The 15,427-nt window shown below is 42.4% G+C and overlaps 3 protein-coding genes across 7 annotated transcripts in view; 1 reads left to right on the top strand and 2 right to left on the bottom strand.

Moving 5' to 3' along the window:
- p2ry10 (P2Y receptor family member 10) lies at positions 1-5,325 on the bottom strand. Of its 5 annotated transcripts, XM_029513210.1 has the most exons (6): positions 5,181-5,325; positions 4,622-4,712; positions 1,659-1,937; positions 1,350-1,530; positions 866-1,092; positions 1-814 (listed from the first exon to the last, which is right to left on the bottom strand). In XM_029513210.1, the coding sequence occupies exons 3-6, from the start codon at positions 1,829-1,831 to the stop codon at positions 169-171; spliced, it is 1,227 nt and encodes a 408-aa protein (XP_029369070.1). In that variant the 5' UTR covers positions 1,832-1,937; positions 4,622-4,712; positions 5,181-5,325; the 3' UTR covers positions 1-168. The 5 variants fall into 5 exon arrangements, with proteins under 5 accessions (XP_029369070.1, XP_029369069.1, XP_029369068.1 ...); XM_029513209.1 differs by having other exon boundaries at positions 1-1,092; positions 1,659-1,892; XM_029513208.1 differs by having other exon boundaries at positions 1-1,092; positions 1,659-1,902.
- Positions 4,973-15,427, top strand: part of cysltr1 (cysteinyl leukotriene receptor 1) — a 25,088-nt gene continuing 14,633 nt past the window's right edge. Inside the window, exon 1 of the mRNA XM_029513217.1 lies at positions 4,973-4,990. The gene's annotated coding sequence lies outside the window, so the exon portion shown is untranslated. The remainder of the gene's footprint in view (positions 4,991-15,427) is intronic.
- On the bottom strand, positions 7,989-13,527 carry lpar4 (lysophosphatidic acid receptor 4). Its single transcript, XM_029513211.1, has 3 exons — positions 13,413-13,527; positions 9,260-10,043; positions 7,989-9,156 (listed from the first exon to the last, which is right to left on the bottom strand). Exons 2-3 carry the CDS (start codon positions 9,833-9,835, stop codon positions 8,656-8,658), a joined length of 1,077 nt encoding a protein of 358 aa, XP_029369071.1. The 5' UTR covers positions 9,836-10,043; positions 13,413-13,527; the 3' UTR covers positions 7,989-8,655.

The following is a 15,427-nucleotide window of genomic DNA, read 5'->3' on the forward strand; positions in this document are numbered from 1 at the left end:
GGTGACCCCGCCCTCACCCTGTGTGAGCTGGGATTGGCTCCAGCACCCCCTGTGACTCGGAAACGGATATGCAGTAGAAGATGAATGAATGAATGAAATCATAGAGAGCAATATTTTTGTCATATTTAGCCCTTTCACTCCTTAAGGGACATGCACACTTGTGTATGATTAATGCTGGTCTCTATCTGAACAGTTACTCTCCATGCTTATCAGTCTTTGAGGTGCTAAAAGCTGGGTTGGGGAGGTGATTGGGGAGGAGAGTACTGAGGAGGAGATGGAAGAGGTGCGTCTGGTGAGGTGCATCCTGAACTCAGCTGTAAGAAAATAATAAAGCAGGGGGTTGAGACAGCAGCTCATACTGGCCAGGCACAAAGACACGGGATGGAACTGATTCACAGCCAGCCTGGTAGGACAGTGGGTTATTATTTTCTGCGACACCATCAGGTAGAACATGAAGTTTATGTGGTAAGGGGCAAAGCAAAGCCAGAAAAGGGCCATACAGCCCAGCACCATCTGCAGGGCACGCCCCTTCTCACTGCTTGTCTGCTTTTCACCGTCATTCTGGCAGTTGGAGGTGATTGACTGCAGTCGGCTATGTGCCGCAGGGTTTAGTCGAGCTGTGGAGTTTTGCTGTTCCTGGCTCTGTCTTTGGTTGAGGGATTTGGCGATGCGGATGGAGCTGTAACTGATACATGTCAACGGAATAATGAAACCAAACAGCTCAGCTAAAGCCATCATAGTGACTGCCAAATTGGGAGGCAGACGCCTCATGGGCAAGTCTTTGAAGCAGCCTGCTTGGGTTGTAGGACTGCTGGAGCTTGTATTAAGTAAATGATGTGTATGAAGCTTGCTGTAATCAAAATTTTGTTGGGTAGAAGTGGCATCCACTGAAACGGACAAGTTGCTGAATGTTTGTGTGTCATCACTGACGTTGTTGCCACTGACACCGGTTCGCATCAGTATGAAAGGGGAGCAGGCCAGGCTGACCACCAACCAGACAACAACACTGATCAACAGGTCATAGCGCCGCCTCCAACGGCGAGCTGCAAACGGATCGAGGAGAAAGACGCACCTCTGCATGCTGATACATACCTGGAAACACAGGAAACAAACAGAACAGTGGTTTGAAAATCAACAGATTCAGAGCACAACCTGTTCTGAGAACTGAAAAAAAAAAAAAATTTATTCAAATGACTTCCTGTTGTTCCCATAGCACATTTATTTTTAAAGCAAGTCACGTGCAGTCATTTGAAAGAGGAATTGTAAAGCTGTCTAAATTTCACTATTGGTTTCATTGAGTGTCAACTACATATCATCAAGAGTATCTCTTGTCCAAAGCACCTGCTTACCAAGAAAACTATAGCAGCGTACATGTTGAGATATTTGAGGTAGAAGCAGAACAAGCAGATGCTTCGCCCGAAAGGCCACGTGTGTGTGAAGTAATAATAGATCCTCAGGGGTAGAGAAAGGATATGGGCCAGGTCAGCTGCTGCCAAGTTTATCATGAAAATCACTGCCTTGGTCTTCTTGCTGCAAAGGAACATGCACAGGAGTTAGCCATGTTGAGTGTATTAAGTGTTCTGTATGTCTGAGTGTGTGTGTGTGTGTGTGTGTGTGTGTGTGTGTGTGTGTGTGTGTGTGTGTGTGTGTGTGTGTACCTAATATGTCTGCAGAGGACGTAGAGAGCAGTGGTGTTGAGCAGCAGGCCGGGGATGAAGAGCAGCAGGTAGAAGTAGGTGTACATCTTCTCCATGCTGTGCTCCCAGCTGGTCATGTTGTCAGTGCTGCAGGAGACGGACTCCTCCAACATCTCGGACATATTCAGAGTCATTCCCTCATTCACCGGAGGGAGAACTGAGCACACTGTTCCTGTTGTCAGTCATTCATCTTCTCTGCACCGCTCTACCATGGAAACAGTTGACACAGAGTGGAAAAACCTTTGGTGTATGCAGGCCGTCCGGTAAAAAAAAAAAAAAAAAAAAAAAAAAAAAAAAAACAACCCGTCATAATCTATTTTTACCTGTCAGTTCACTTTTCGTTTTTTAATTATGATAAAGACATAGACAATAGCATTTTCATTTTTACATCGGTGGCCACTAAAACACAAACTGTGAATGAACAACGCAGTTTTACAAAATTAAATACTTGCAATTAAAATATAAACACACATCGCAAGAAATCAGATGAATTTCCCTCAGCGGCCTGAACTCAATCTCATTCACACCTTCCCCCTGCGGCTCACGAAGCGAAACATGCCATCAATTGCGTAATCAAAGCGCCAAGTGAGTTTCCCAGCGATTGTCATTAAATATTGTACCTTTGCCTCAGACAGACGGCTTCTCGCGGCTGTTTTGATATTGTTCTGAAGTAATTGCAACCCGTCAAAATGACAGATGGGCTTCAGATTTGTCCGTCAAATGTTAAAGAAAATCCGTCAATGACGGAGAATTGTCGGTTAACGCGACCCCTGGTGCAGAACACTGATCTCCTGGTGGTGTCATTTTCTGAGAGGCTGCTTATAACTGTAGGCCTTAAACCGCCTATCAGTCATCATGTATAACTTTTATGTTGCCTAGTTGTGACAAACCATAATAGTTAATAATAATAGTTTTGCTACTCTAATATAAGAAAGTAAGCACCTTCATAAATGAAGTTACAGAGTGCATCAAAGAGCTGATAACGCTGACACTTTTTAGCGAAGGTACAAAAGAAAAACCACGAAAGACAGAATCAGTTGAATGTTATAACTTATGACAAGAGCACATTCTGGCAACTGTGCATGCGTGTCTTGTCTATCACAATATATATTTAACGTCTACTCCACAATATTTCAGAAGTAAATAGTGTGGTTTCCACTACACATCACATTTATTTGACAGCACTTGTTACTTGAAAAACAACAAAACTATATTTCATATAAACAAGATAGAACAAAATGAAATAAAATCAATATACTGGTCTAAATTTATTTGTCTAATATTAAAATGCTCCTTATATTTCATAAAAGAAATATCATTGCATTATCTGATAGTAAAACATTGCCAGGGATATTTTTACTGCTTGATTTTTAGTTCTGAAAATGGAATGTATTTGATTCATTCATTCGTTTTAAATGCTTAAATTGTTAAACGTTTTAAATTGCTTATCCATCAGGGTGGCGGGGGTCACCGGTAGGGTCACCCTGGACAGGTCTTCAGTCTGTCACAGGGCCGACACATATAGAGACATACAGAAACAAACCACTCCAACTCACATTCAGGACTACCGGCAATTTAGAGTCATCAGTTAACCTGAACCTGAAGCTGGGAAAAATGAAAAATGAAAAGGACCCAGGTCCAGGATTTGAACCCAGAACCACCTGGCTGGCAATGGAGCTGGATTGTATTTCATTATTTGAATATTCAGATTCATATCATTCAGCTTATCTATTTCCAGGTCGAGAGGTGCTGGAGCCCGCTCAGGGCTGGTGTACCTCACCCTCACCAAGTTCACATTGGGTGAGGGGCGGGGTCACCCTGGACAGGTCACCAGTCCATCACAGGGCCGACACACAGAGACAGACAGAGACCAACAACCACTCACACTCACACTCAGACCTACAGACAGTTTAGAGTCACCAGTTAACCTGAACATGATGTCTTTGGACGGTGGGAGGAAACCCACGCAGGGACGGGGAGAAGATGCATGTTTGAATTTCAAGTATAAATTTTTTTCATGAGACGTGCCTCATTAGTTTAAGTAAGTGTTTTAAGCGTTGTAGGTTTGGACCCTTGAAGAGGTCCTGTCAAAATCTTGAGGGGTTGCTGATACAAAATTTCCATATATTTTAACTTGTAAAGCATTCATCCTGCCATGTTTCTTGCACACATCATTGCCCCAATTTTAGCTTCCTTGGGTAGCAGAATATTTGCACCAGCATATTAACTAATATGATACTGGCCATAAAAACACTTTCTAACATTACTATAAATCAGGGGTTCAGTTAAGTGCTTGAAGTATCCAGAGATCGCAAAAGAAAATGAGAAAACGCAAGACTGAGCATTTAGTCTGTTTATCACCCTTCCTATTTCCAAGATGTCACCACACCCTGCCTTCAACAGCATGTGGACGGAAAAGAAACTGTGACTGTTTTCAGCTCCTGCAGCTTTCAAGCCTTTGTCAGCTGCAATCAGTCAACAAATTAGTTTTCTTTACTAATCCAGTTTTACAGGAAATTGTCTTAATACTTTCATTTTGAGGAAATAGGTGTGTGATGGGTCAGCTTTTGTAAGTACTTGTGAAGATAAATTGGCAACCTCCTTTTTGTAAACACCATTGTGCAACATGGCTTTAACAACGTAGAAACATATATAAAAATAATATCAGTGTCAATGGAGTTCTATAAAGTGATGCTGAAAGGTATTGAGGCAATGATTTAAAATACCACTAAAACAAAACATGTGATAGCAATGGATGTTCTATTCATTGCATTCATTGTAATATTTATATGTTACATTGCACGCGAAGCAAAAGGTGCTTGCATGGGGGTTACTCCTTTCATCAACAAAATGTAAAGCGTGAATTCAAATCTTCTGGAAAAACACAGCAGCATTGTTATATCAAACAAAAACCATTTTATTACCTTGTGGTTTTTCTTCTACATGATCCGCGCTGTTGGAGGAGAGAGGTCAGACCCAGGAGTGATCACCAGTGAGCACATGTTCCAAAATTTTCTGTAAACACCAGACTGATTAATGTACAAATACACTCCTCTTCAAGACATACAGTGGCAAACAAGGTCAACAGCAGACTTTTCTGATGCACCTTGCAAGCGGGAAAAAAAAAAAAAAAAAAAAAAAAAAAAAAACTGTCAGTGTGAGCGTGTGAGTCAGTACACTGCTGTCGTTTCTGTTCGGATCTGTAGTTGTGTCAGATGGTTGTGCAGGCTGATCTCAGACATGACTATCTCAAAACAGTGATGAGGGGAAGGGGAAGCTCTGCCACAAAACATGTGAGTGCTTTATAACAATTGCTACATCAATAACAACATAGCAACACACAGACAAAACCAAAAGCATTGAGCCGGCTGGGAGGGAAAATGTATCATAAAACCATAGTCATATTTACAGCAGTGAGAGAATTTAAAACATTAATCTAGCAGAAAACAGACAGGAAGGAAGTTAGTACTTTTTCTTACTTACTTCTTAAATTGGGAAGATTTGTGAAGCAGGTGATGTGGTCAGGACACATAGCAGAAGAGCTCTACCCTGCTGTACTACGTGGTAGCCTCTAACTACAAACTGCTGTGCTTGGGGCTGTTTCAATGTGCTTCCTCTATCAGATGCAAGACTTCCCTTTTTATAGCTGCTGTCTATGTATTTGACATGTATTCATCATAAAAAGGTAGCTTTATGGGTAAACGTTCAAACTTCTCATTTGTGCTTTAGTCCTCTTCCCACTATCAGTGGGAAACACTGATAGTGGGAAGTGACAATGCTGACATTTGCAACATGGCCATGATTTCAGTTATGTGGGATCTTAAAAAGAAAAAAGTGTTGTTTATATACCGCCCCCCCCCACACACGCAAATTCACACCCTGAACAAAATGCTTATCTGTTAGGTGCTAGGCTGTTCCTGAGACCTGCATGAGCTGTGGGCCAGCTTCCTGTACTGCAGTGCAGATTCATCTCTACACAGTTCAAATACATCCAATTAATATCAGTTAACATGTTGAACACAAAGTAACGCATGAGAGTAAAAGAGCAGTGGCATGAAGTGTCATCACAAAAAAAAAAATTAAAATAAAAATAAAAAATTGTTCCAATTTATGGCCACTAGAGGTCAGAACAAGCCAATGCAGTATGCAGCTCCTTCCTCAGATTGCTCCTATGAGGGAGATATTCGAAGGTGACCCATTCAGTGTCTCCTCTTGCAAAACCTGGGCCACATTCTTGACATGAACACTTTGGGGAAAAGGCGAGCTCTTGCATACTTCTAGCCTCCCACTCTTCTTATTTCCTGCTTGACTTCTATGCGCATCAGTATGTTTGTCTTCCTCTGTGCTAACCTTGGCCCTAAAGTGTATCCACTGTTGCTGGATACAGATGGCCGTATCACTCATTGTACCAGAGAGCAGCTACTAGGATTGCTACCGTAATTTCCGGATAATAAACTGCTACTTTTTTCAACGATGCGGCTAATTTGTGTATTTTTACGGGTAACGTGCTTCACATTTAGCGTCACATCAGACCAATGAAATTACCGAACAGGTCAGAGTGGACCAGTGAAATTGTTCGAATGAAATTAAACGCACCCACACTAAATTCTTCAGATCAGTCATTTATTTTGCGCTTCATGCACACACCCTTATCATGGAAAACACACGAAGCAATGCATATGATGCAGCTCTCAAGTTAAAGGCGCTCATTCAGGCAAAAAGGTGAAATCTTTCTGTGTAACATAATTCCTGCCATATGCCATTTCCTCCCATATTTCCGACACCTGCGGCCTGTATAGGCACAAAACTGCTTTTCTCTTTAAATTTAGCGGGTGCGCTCTCTAATCAGGAAATTACGGTACACTTTTGTGTGTCCTCCTCGCTCAATATGTTTCTACAGAAGGTCTAGAGCCTATAACATTCCCATCTTAGGACATATATCTCTCACTCTGCGTGACTATAATTGGAGGAATTGATAAACACCTTGTACAAACACCTCATATATTGCCCTGTAGAGATATAAGAACACAAGGAGGGCTGTGCTGCTGGTCCATAGGGGAGCAAAAGCTGATGCACACCAGATCACGGGGAGCAAAGTTTGCTTATGTGACCTTTTGCTAGAGGCTTGATGGCACTGACATTTTTGTAATATATAGCTATAGCAGGAGAGTTCACGGGTAACTTACTAGCAAGCTGCTAACACATTTGGACTAGTTGGCCAGAATACCTTTACAGCTCTTTTCTCTGGACAGTGCCAGGATTGTATCATTTAATTCCATAAATGAATGTTTTTTTTTTGTAAAAAAAAAAAAAAAAAAAAAAAAAATAGATGCTTAGCATTAACTGCAGTGCTAACTGGACAAGAAGTTCCCAGTTTATTCACAACTGGTTTATGTCACATACTGTCACTGTCTGTGGGACAAGCAGAGTGGCAGTATGGTACTTTGACCCCATGCTGGAAGCTTTATGACATAGTCCTCAGGTCGTAAATGACTGTAGATTGAGCATTAATGGCTAACATGCTACTGTAAGTGGCATGTTAGTCAGTAGCTCTGCAAGTCCTTTACTGTTTTATCTGCACAGTGTCAGGGTTATATGTGAGTTTTTGGAGTTCGTTCAGTTTCTCCATAACCAGTAAGTTCTCTCGAACCAAGCCTCCCGCAAAGAGCTGGTTGTAGGCCTACTCTGAGAGAGGGTGATGGTACGAAGAAGCTTTACAGGGACTCCATCCATTTTGAACGATCCTTCTCTCAAAGGAGAGACATTTACCATCCATTTACCATCCATTATCGAAATGATGGAGGTGTGCCAAATTTCCCCAATGTTAAACTTGGGCAAAACACAAGACTAGGCTGTGAAATGATGCCTATAATGAGTCCAATTGCCTGGTTATGATTAACATCAAATTTAAACTCTGGAAATTCACTTCAATTAAAACCTGAAATGCCCCATGTATGGTTAGATACAAACTCTGCTGAGTCATGGTTGCTTTGTGCATCATGTAGTGTAACACTGTGATTTGGGTTATTTAGTCAACACTGTTCTCTCGTACTTTGGAGTGTGTGCATGTTGTTCTGTGTAAGAGACTTTGAGCAGATCTGCAGTCTAAGGCCAGATTAAGACAGAGAGACCTCATTCAGAAGCAAACAATGGACCATTGCTTTAGTCATAATAAGCATTTGGCCTGTGACACAGCACACAGGCTAAGGTCCTTCACCGGATCACGACTGCTCTCTCCTCCAAGAACAACATCGCACTGGCTGCTTGGTGCAAATGAAGAGTGGAGTGGAACGACTCCTCCATAGGTTCAAACCCACAGTCACACTGACAAAGGCCAGATTTACTGGACCAACAGGATCAGAAATAATAAATTCTGCCACAAAAGCATTTCCAAACAGACATTTAATGGCCTCAGACCTCAACATCGAGACACATTTGACTCAGCAGGTCAGTGCACCGCTGTGTTATAATAACAGTGGATCTCACCACATTAAGGAGTTTCATAACATCAATGTCTAAAACAATAAAATGCACTGTGAAAGCTTGAGCTTTATGTCAATAAAATTTAAGGGCTCAGTTTATTATAAAAGTACTTAACAGCATATTTTGACAGCATGGACGGAAGTCTCCATCTAATCCACAATCCAGTGCGTTTATAAGTGTTTGTGTATGTTAAGCCTGAGTGCATATCACTGGACTATCATAATAGTCCTGATGTGGCTAGGACGCTGTCCCTGTAGTGTTCTCTCATAACAAACACAGATACATTCCTCTGCTCTCCAGTGGTGGATTAATCCGTAAAGCCCAGGCCATACCTCAGGATTTACCTCAAGACTTAACTAATCTGCTGAGTTATGCATTTGTCACTTCCTGCACCAAACAGCTGATTCAAACTCAAATTCAGGGCCATCTTTCTAACCCACCCTGTCCTCGTTTACCTTCCATCATCCAGGTTGTGTCAGAACTGACTTTCAGACATCTTTATCTCTTTTCCATTGCTGGCTGTGTGAGTGTGCTGAAGGTCTGTGTCTCTGGTGAGAGTGTTTGCTGTATCCTGAGTCTCAGTGTCGCTGCGGGGGATACTCTCAGGTCGGGAGGCAGACCCTTTTCCTCCCATGGTCAAGCTTTTCTGGAAACTCTCTGAGGTGAAGTAGTAGACCACAGGGTCCAGGCAGCAGTTGAGTGTGGCCAGGCACAGAGTGATCGGGTATAGAGTTCGGGCAAACCGCTCTACAGTGCAGCTAGCCAGAGCCTGGGTCCGCACCAGGGCATACAGGAACAGGATAGAGTTATAAGGGACAAAGCAGATGATGAAGATGGCCAGATGGACCAGAATCATCCGTAGAACACGTCTCTTGCTGTCGCAGCCATGACCAACAGTCACCGGGCGTCTCAGTGTCCGTAGAACCAGCGAGGAACATACCAAGTTGGCCAGCAAGGGGATGAGAAAGCCCACAATCTGAAATGATAATAGGCAGCATGAAAACTCTTCACTGCTACACATCTGACGGTTAAAATGCATGAACAGCATGTATATAAAACTCCAGTTGCTGCTGACTTACCTCAATGAAGATGGTGATTTTGGACAGGTAGGTTCTCCAGGTACTTTTAGAGAAGCCCTCAAAGCAAGTGGTGGCTCTGTTCGTGTTGTTGATGGTGGAGAAGAAGGTCACGGATATGCCTCCTCCTACGATGGTCAGCCACACGGCAGCACACACCAGTGCTGCATTCCTGCGTGTGCGGATGGAGCGTGAGCGGAAAGGGTAGACTATTGCCAGGAAGCGGTCCACACTGATGCAGGTGAGGAAGAGCATACTGCCGTAGATGTTAGTGATGAAGGCTGTTCCTGAAACCTTACAAAGTCCATCTCCAAACGGCCAGTGGCGGTTAACATTGTAGAAGACTTTGAAAGGCAGTGTGAAAACAAACACTAAATCAGATAACGCTAAGTTAGTCATAAACATTGTGGCCTCGTTGCGCATCTTCATCCGGAAGCAGAACACAAAGAGGGCAGCACAGTTGGTGATCAGGCCCAGGACAAAGACCACACTGTAGACCACAGAGTACAAGTTATACTTGAAGGAGTCGTCGATCCCACAGTCCTCCATTCCAGTCTCATTGAGCACCAGGCTGGCCATGGTGACAGCTTAAAATGGGAGGGCAGCTCGACAGAACGAGGGTACAACAAAGCAGTTAGGAAAGTGAGGAGTTGGGGCGGATATCTGGGGATCTGAGGTGTCAGCAGGAGATCCACCATTCAAGCTGCCTTTGAGCCATCATGGACATTAGCACACCAACACAGGCAGAGACAGTCAGGATGCACAACTGTAGGGTCAGTTAGTCCTCCTGTTGAGAGAAAAGAAAAAAAATGCATGGTCACTTCCTCACAATCAAAGTTAATCAAAAGAGACCAAGAAGCAAAGTACTGCCACACATGGTAAATGCCCTCAATTATTACATTATGTAACAAAGCACAAGTTCAATATGTTTGATGTTAAATGTTACGAATATAGATAAAGAAAACTTTTATTATGTGCTACACAAATCTGAACTAAAGCTTGGATTTACAATTTTGGAGAAATAATCTTCAAAATTTTGTAAAAGTTGTATTTACCATCTCACAAATGTGAAAGCTCCATTACATATGTAAGGTAAATGGGCTTTTTGGTAATTTATCAGTTCAGTGTCTTACATGCTTCAAAACACAACACAATACAGACCATTTATACTCAAGTAAGAAATCATTTGACAGAGATGTTGAGAATCAACTTTTACATAAAGTGGTCAGTTCAAAAAGTCAGTTGGTTTGAATTCTTGTAAATATATGTGTGCATATTGCACATATGTGTCTGTGTCAGCCTTAGATTTAAAAAGTGAATCAGAGTGAAAGAGAATCAAAATCTAAGTCCCATCTGGAATGAGTAAATAACTTGGCATGTTTTCTCAATGCGGAGCCGTTCCCACCATTACAGAGCACTGTTATGCTGAAGACACAATAGTTTTGTTATCAAACCAGAACAATTAAAACTCACTTGGCATAGTGAAAGACAATGGCACTTTCTAGATGCATATTTGAAGCCATATTTGAGCGATGTCAGAACACAATAGTTTTGTATTGTGGAAGTCGTGGCTAATGAGCTCCCACCCAAAAAAAAAAAAGGTCCATATTATGGACCAGTTTTGAATAATTAAAATGGATTTGTTCAATAATAATAACAATCATAATACTAAAAAAAACATGTTTAGAATTAGACCTATGAACTTATTTTTGAAATAAGCAACTGCAGATTTCTTTTTATTGGTAGCAGTAGAGCTTGATGATTTTTGCATATTTGAATTTTTTTCAGATGGTATGAATATGTGGTGGTGATAAAATAAACCCAGCAGTTTTTGGCACAGTGTAAATCATCCAAGAAACTTCATGTTGCAGAACCACAACATACGATTGAGTTGGAGGGCATTGAAATGACTCACAAACAAAACAGAAGTTGATCATTTTCCTCTTCATCTCTGTCAGTCTTAAAAGAAAAACCCCACCAATTAACAGCATATGACCAACTGTATTCAAAGCCTAATAAAAGTTATTTTGTCTTTGGATTTAAGACAGTATGGAAGCTGTTGCTGTTCATAAGGCACGTTGGAATGACATAAAACACTATCAGGTTGCATTATTGGAAATGTATGATCATTTTTGGGGATTTACCTGAACTATGAATTCACTGGCTGAGCCATTTCTCTTATGCATGTTGCTGGGAATTCCTATTTTAATTGTTCTAATGTTCTCTGATCAGTGTAATGTGCTTTTGAAACCACAAGATTTGAGAGACAAGTGTCCACAAATGAGGCTCAAAGCGGTAAGATAGGCAAAATTAAGTTAAAAAATGGAGGTTAAAACACAGGAAATCACGGCTGTTTTTTTTTTTCTGTTGTTGTTAATAAAATCTTGCCTTAATGTTTTCTGACCTTATGCGACAGCGATACTAAATCACTTCAGTACACCAGCTGAATGCTGGGCCTTATCTTGTGTTGTGCAAAAAAGCTAAATCAGCAGAGAGGTGGCCGGCCTTTGGGATAGCATGTAAAAATCATGAGTGTCTCTGGATAAGATCTCTTTTCATCCCAGATTCACATGCTCGAACACACACAGACACAAAGACCACGCTGTGAATCCAAGCGGTCCATCAGTCCTGTCCTGTACCAGCTGTAGCGTGACATCTTTACTGCTTTTTCACACGCCCACACGAAAAAAAGCCTCCACTGGCCCTTACAATGCCCCCACTGTACCCATCTGCTCCAAAAACACACTTACATATGCATCTCCGTACGAGCATGCAAATGTAGGGAAATACTTACATATGCCAGTCCACCTACACGCACACAAGCATATACACACATGTACACAAATGCACACACAAAAACAGACACACTGTAGGGTTTGTGTGCTGTGGCTCAGGCCCAGGACCTCTGACAGTGCCAGATTCGTATTCAGCTGATGTTGGTCCGCCAAAAAGCTGAGTCCAAGCAATGCTAATTTTGACCACAGTATAGTTTGTGTTTGAAAGAAACAAGAACCACCTCAACTGTAGACTTTTCTTTTTAAGCATGTCGTGGATTACATGAGGTGATTTCTTGTGCGTATGTACTCCATGTACAGGTTTCGGACAGCTGCATAGTCACAGGTTTTCCCCCCGCAGCCAGCCGCGGCAGTGACAGACACAGGCCTCTGGGACCCGCTGGTCTGAACAGATCGAGTTCAGGCTCAGCTCACATCCAGCTGTTCCTTTCTCTCACATGCAAGGAGGAAGAAGGAAGGGAGGGCTGAAGGTGGGGGACAACCAGAAACACAGTGTTGTTTCAGCTAAGACGTCTTCACTGCTCACGGCCCAGTACACAGACTGTGTTTTTATTAAGCACAGTCTCAGCAGAAATGTGTCTCACATTACATCACTCCACCATGAAAATGTAGTTTCCCAAATACTATTTGGAGGACTATAATGTTTACAATGTTTTATGGTTCACAACAGTTTCATTGATTAATGAGGTTTCAGTTGTTCAGTTTCTGTAAACAGATGGTTAATTAACTGAATAGTCAAAAGACAAATGAATTTATAATCCATTTCATGTTTAGGTCATTTTATTTTACAGGCTTCAGCTTCTTTGACTGTAAATTGAGTGTCTCTGAGTATTGGGCAGTTGCTTGGAGAGAGAAAGTCACATTGGAAACTGAGAGAGTATGATGTTAATTTATCTTATTACATGGAGCAAATAAATACATAAAAACTAAAAACACGGATCATCCACAAGGCCTTTGTTAAGGCTAAATAAAAGGTGGCTCTTAATTACACTTGAGGTGTTTGTATGTTTTGCAAGGTCTGCCAATTTATTTCAAAGCTTGTGATACACACATTGTCTACAATGGCAATCTTGCTGTGCAGAGAAGATGATTACATGTAATTCAATCATCACCTACTACTTCTATTCAACAGATGAACGGATATTATCCAACGCCGAGAGGTGTTTGCGGTATTTTCGCCTCAAACAACAGTTCTTAGACAGGAAACAGCTCCACAGCCTGTAGATGGGCTGTCTGACGTGACAAATGACAACTAGTGTTTTAGACGTAGAAGTTGTGAACATGCTCGAGCTCGTGTGTTTCCCCAGTTGGACTCAGCTCATCAGTAAAACGCTGCGTTGTGCAGACAAATGAGGACTTACTGGCAGCTGAATGGATGGTGACAGCTCACCTCCCGGTCGCTGATGTTTATCAGCAGCTCGCTGTCAGAACACAAACCGCACACCTTAAATCACTCGGATGTCCGGCCGCTGCTCGGTGTCCGACTCAAACAGAAGGAAGAGCTAACGGGCCCGTTTTGAACTCTGCGGCGGCTGAAAAATCCGGCCGGCTCTCGTGCTTCCATTAATCCCGACGGCTCTCTCCGTCCGTCCGCCCCGCGCCTCCTCGCACACACCCCGGCTGAGTGTGCGTGTGGAGAGCTGCTGACCGGCCACAGGAAGCCAGACAATAGCACCTCGGCTGGGCAGAGGAGGGAGGAGGGGTGTGAATACGGGGGGGGGCAAAGACTGGTGTCATCAGCTGGAAGGACTCTTATTATACATGTGGCCTCTGCTTAATCAGGAGGATAACAGGCAGTCCTACTGCGAACAGGGAGACAAACACTGTGCATCAACGAGAGCAAGATCTCCAATACATTAAGCACTTAGGGCTTTCTACTTCCACACCATATTCCAGATGTGCTGCATGGGACAGAATATCATATTGTGGTATCACTTACAGCATCAGTGTATTTCTTGCACCAGCGTCAGTGGAAAATAACAAGGTAGCCGACTTTACTGTTTGCTGTTTCAGACTTGAAACCCCAACACAGAATTTAACAGATCATTAAAAAGGCCACTGAAGCTTGTGGGGGAGGACTTTTATGTTCATTGTAGCCTGTAGGCTTTATTCATAGTAGCAGCTGACATGAAAGCAAAAATAAAGAGACCAGGACGGATTATAACCTTCCTACAGTCATTTGTCTGTTTAAAAAGTATAACATAACCTGAACCTCTCCACATTTTTACATCCTTTTACATCCTGACAGTATTAGACTTTAAAATATAACTGCAGTGCACAGAAAACCTCTATAAAGGAACAATAGTCATATCTCAGAGAGGGGTGACATCTTCCGAGTCTCTGCCAATTTTACACTAGCCCAACAGTGTAAGTGTCGTAATTAGTACCACCAAGCAACATAATGCCATTTGGCTTATCAAAGTCCTTTCAAATCAGATTTATATAGCACCAAATCATACCAAAGTTGCATCTAGGCACTTTTCATGTAAAGCAGGTCTAGACCAAACTCTTCATGGAGTTGTTAAAAAGTTGTCAAAAAGACTGAACATATCCCTCCAAGAGCAAATACTGGGCGACAGCGTCAAGGAAAAACTTCTTTTAAGAGACAGAAACCTCCATCAAAACCGGGCTCAGGGAGGACATTGGGTAGAGGGAGGCAGTGAGGGTGCGGGGCAGAAAGACAAGCAGAGGCAGTGAGACAGATACAGTGAGAGTGGACGTGAAAGAGAGTTAGGGGGAGACTTGGCAGAGGGAAGGAGAGAAAAGAAGAGGAGAAGAGAAGATGCCGTGGGAAACAAAACATATAGGAACCACAAGTAAACCTACATCCAGAGGGTGAAGTGACCTTCTGGGACAATAAGGAACTATGAGTTCTCAGAGATATGATGGAGCTTGGCCCTTAAGAGCTTTGTACTGTAGCCTACATTCGGAGAAGGATTTTAACTTCTGTTCTGAATTTTACTGGGAGCCAGTGAAGAGAGGCTAGTTCCTGTTAATATTCGTGCAGCAGCATTCTGAACAAACTGAAGGCTTTTCAGAGAATTGTTGGGACATCCTGATAGTAATGAATTACAATAGCGTAGTCTAGAGGTAACTTATTCTATTTCTGTTATTCTGTTTCTGATCTTTGCAATATTGCATAGGTGAACGAAAGCTGTCCTACAGACTTGTTTTATGTAAGGGACAAAGGACATGTCCTCATCAAAAATGATTCCAAGTTTCCTAACAGTGAAACTGGAGATAGCCAAATTAATGTTATCCAGAGGGGTTATCTCATCTCATCTCATCTCTTCTTCAACCGCTTATCCGGGGCCGGAGGTAGCAGCTCACGCAGACGATCCCAAACTTCCCTTTCCCCGGCCACATTGGCCGGGGA

The sequence above is a fragment of the Echeneis naucrates genome, chromosome 10 (assembly GCF_900963305.1).
Source record: "Echeneis naucrates chromosome 10, fEcheNa1.1, whole genome shotgun sequence".
Classification (NCBI taxonomy): Eukaryota; Metazoa; Chordata; class Actinopteri; order Carangiformes; family Echeneidae; genus Echeneis; species Echeneis naucrates.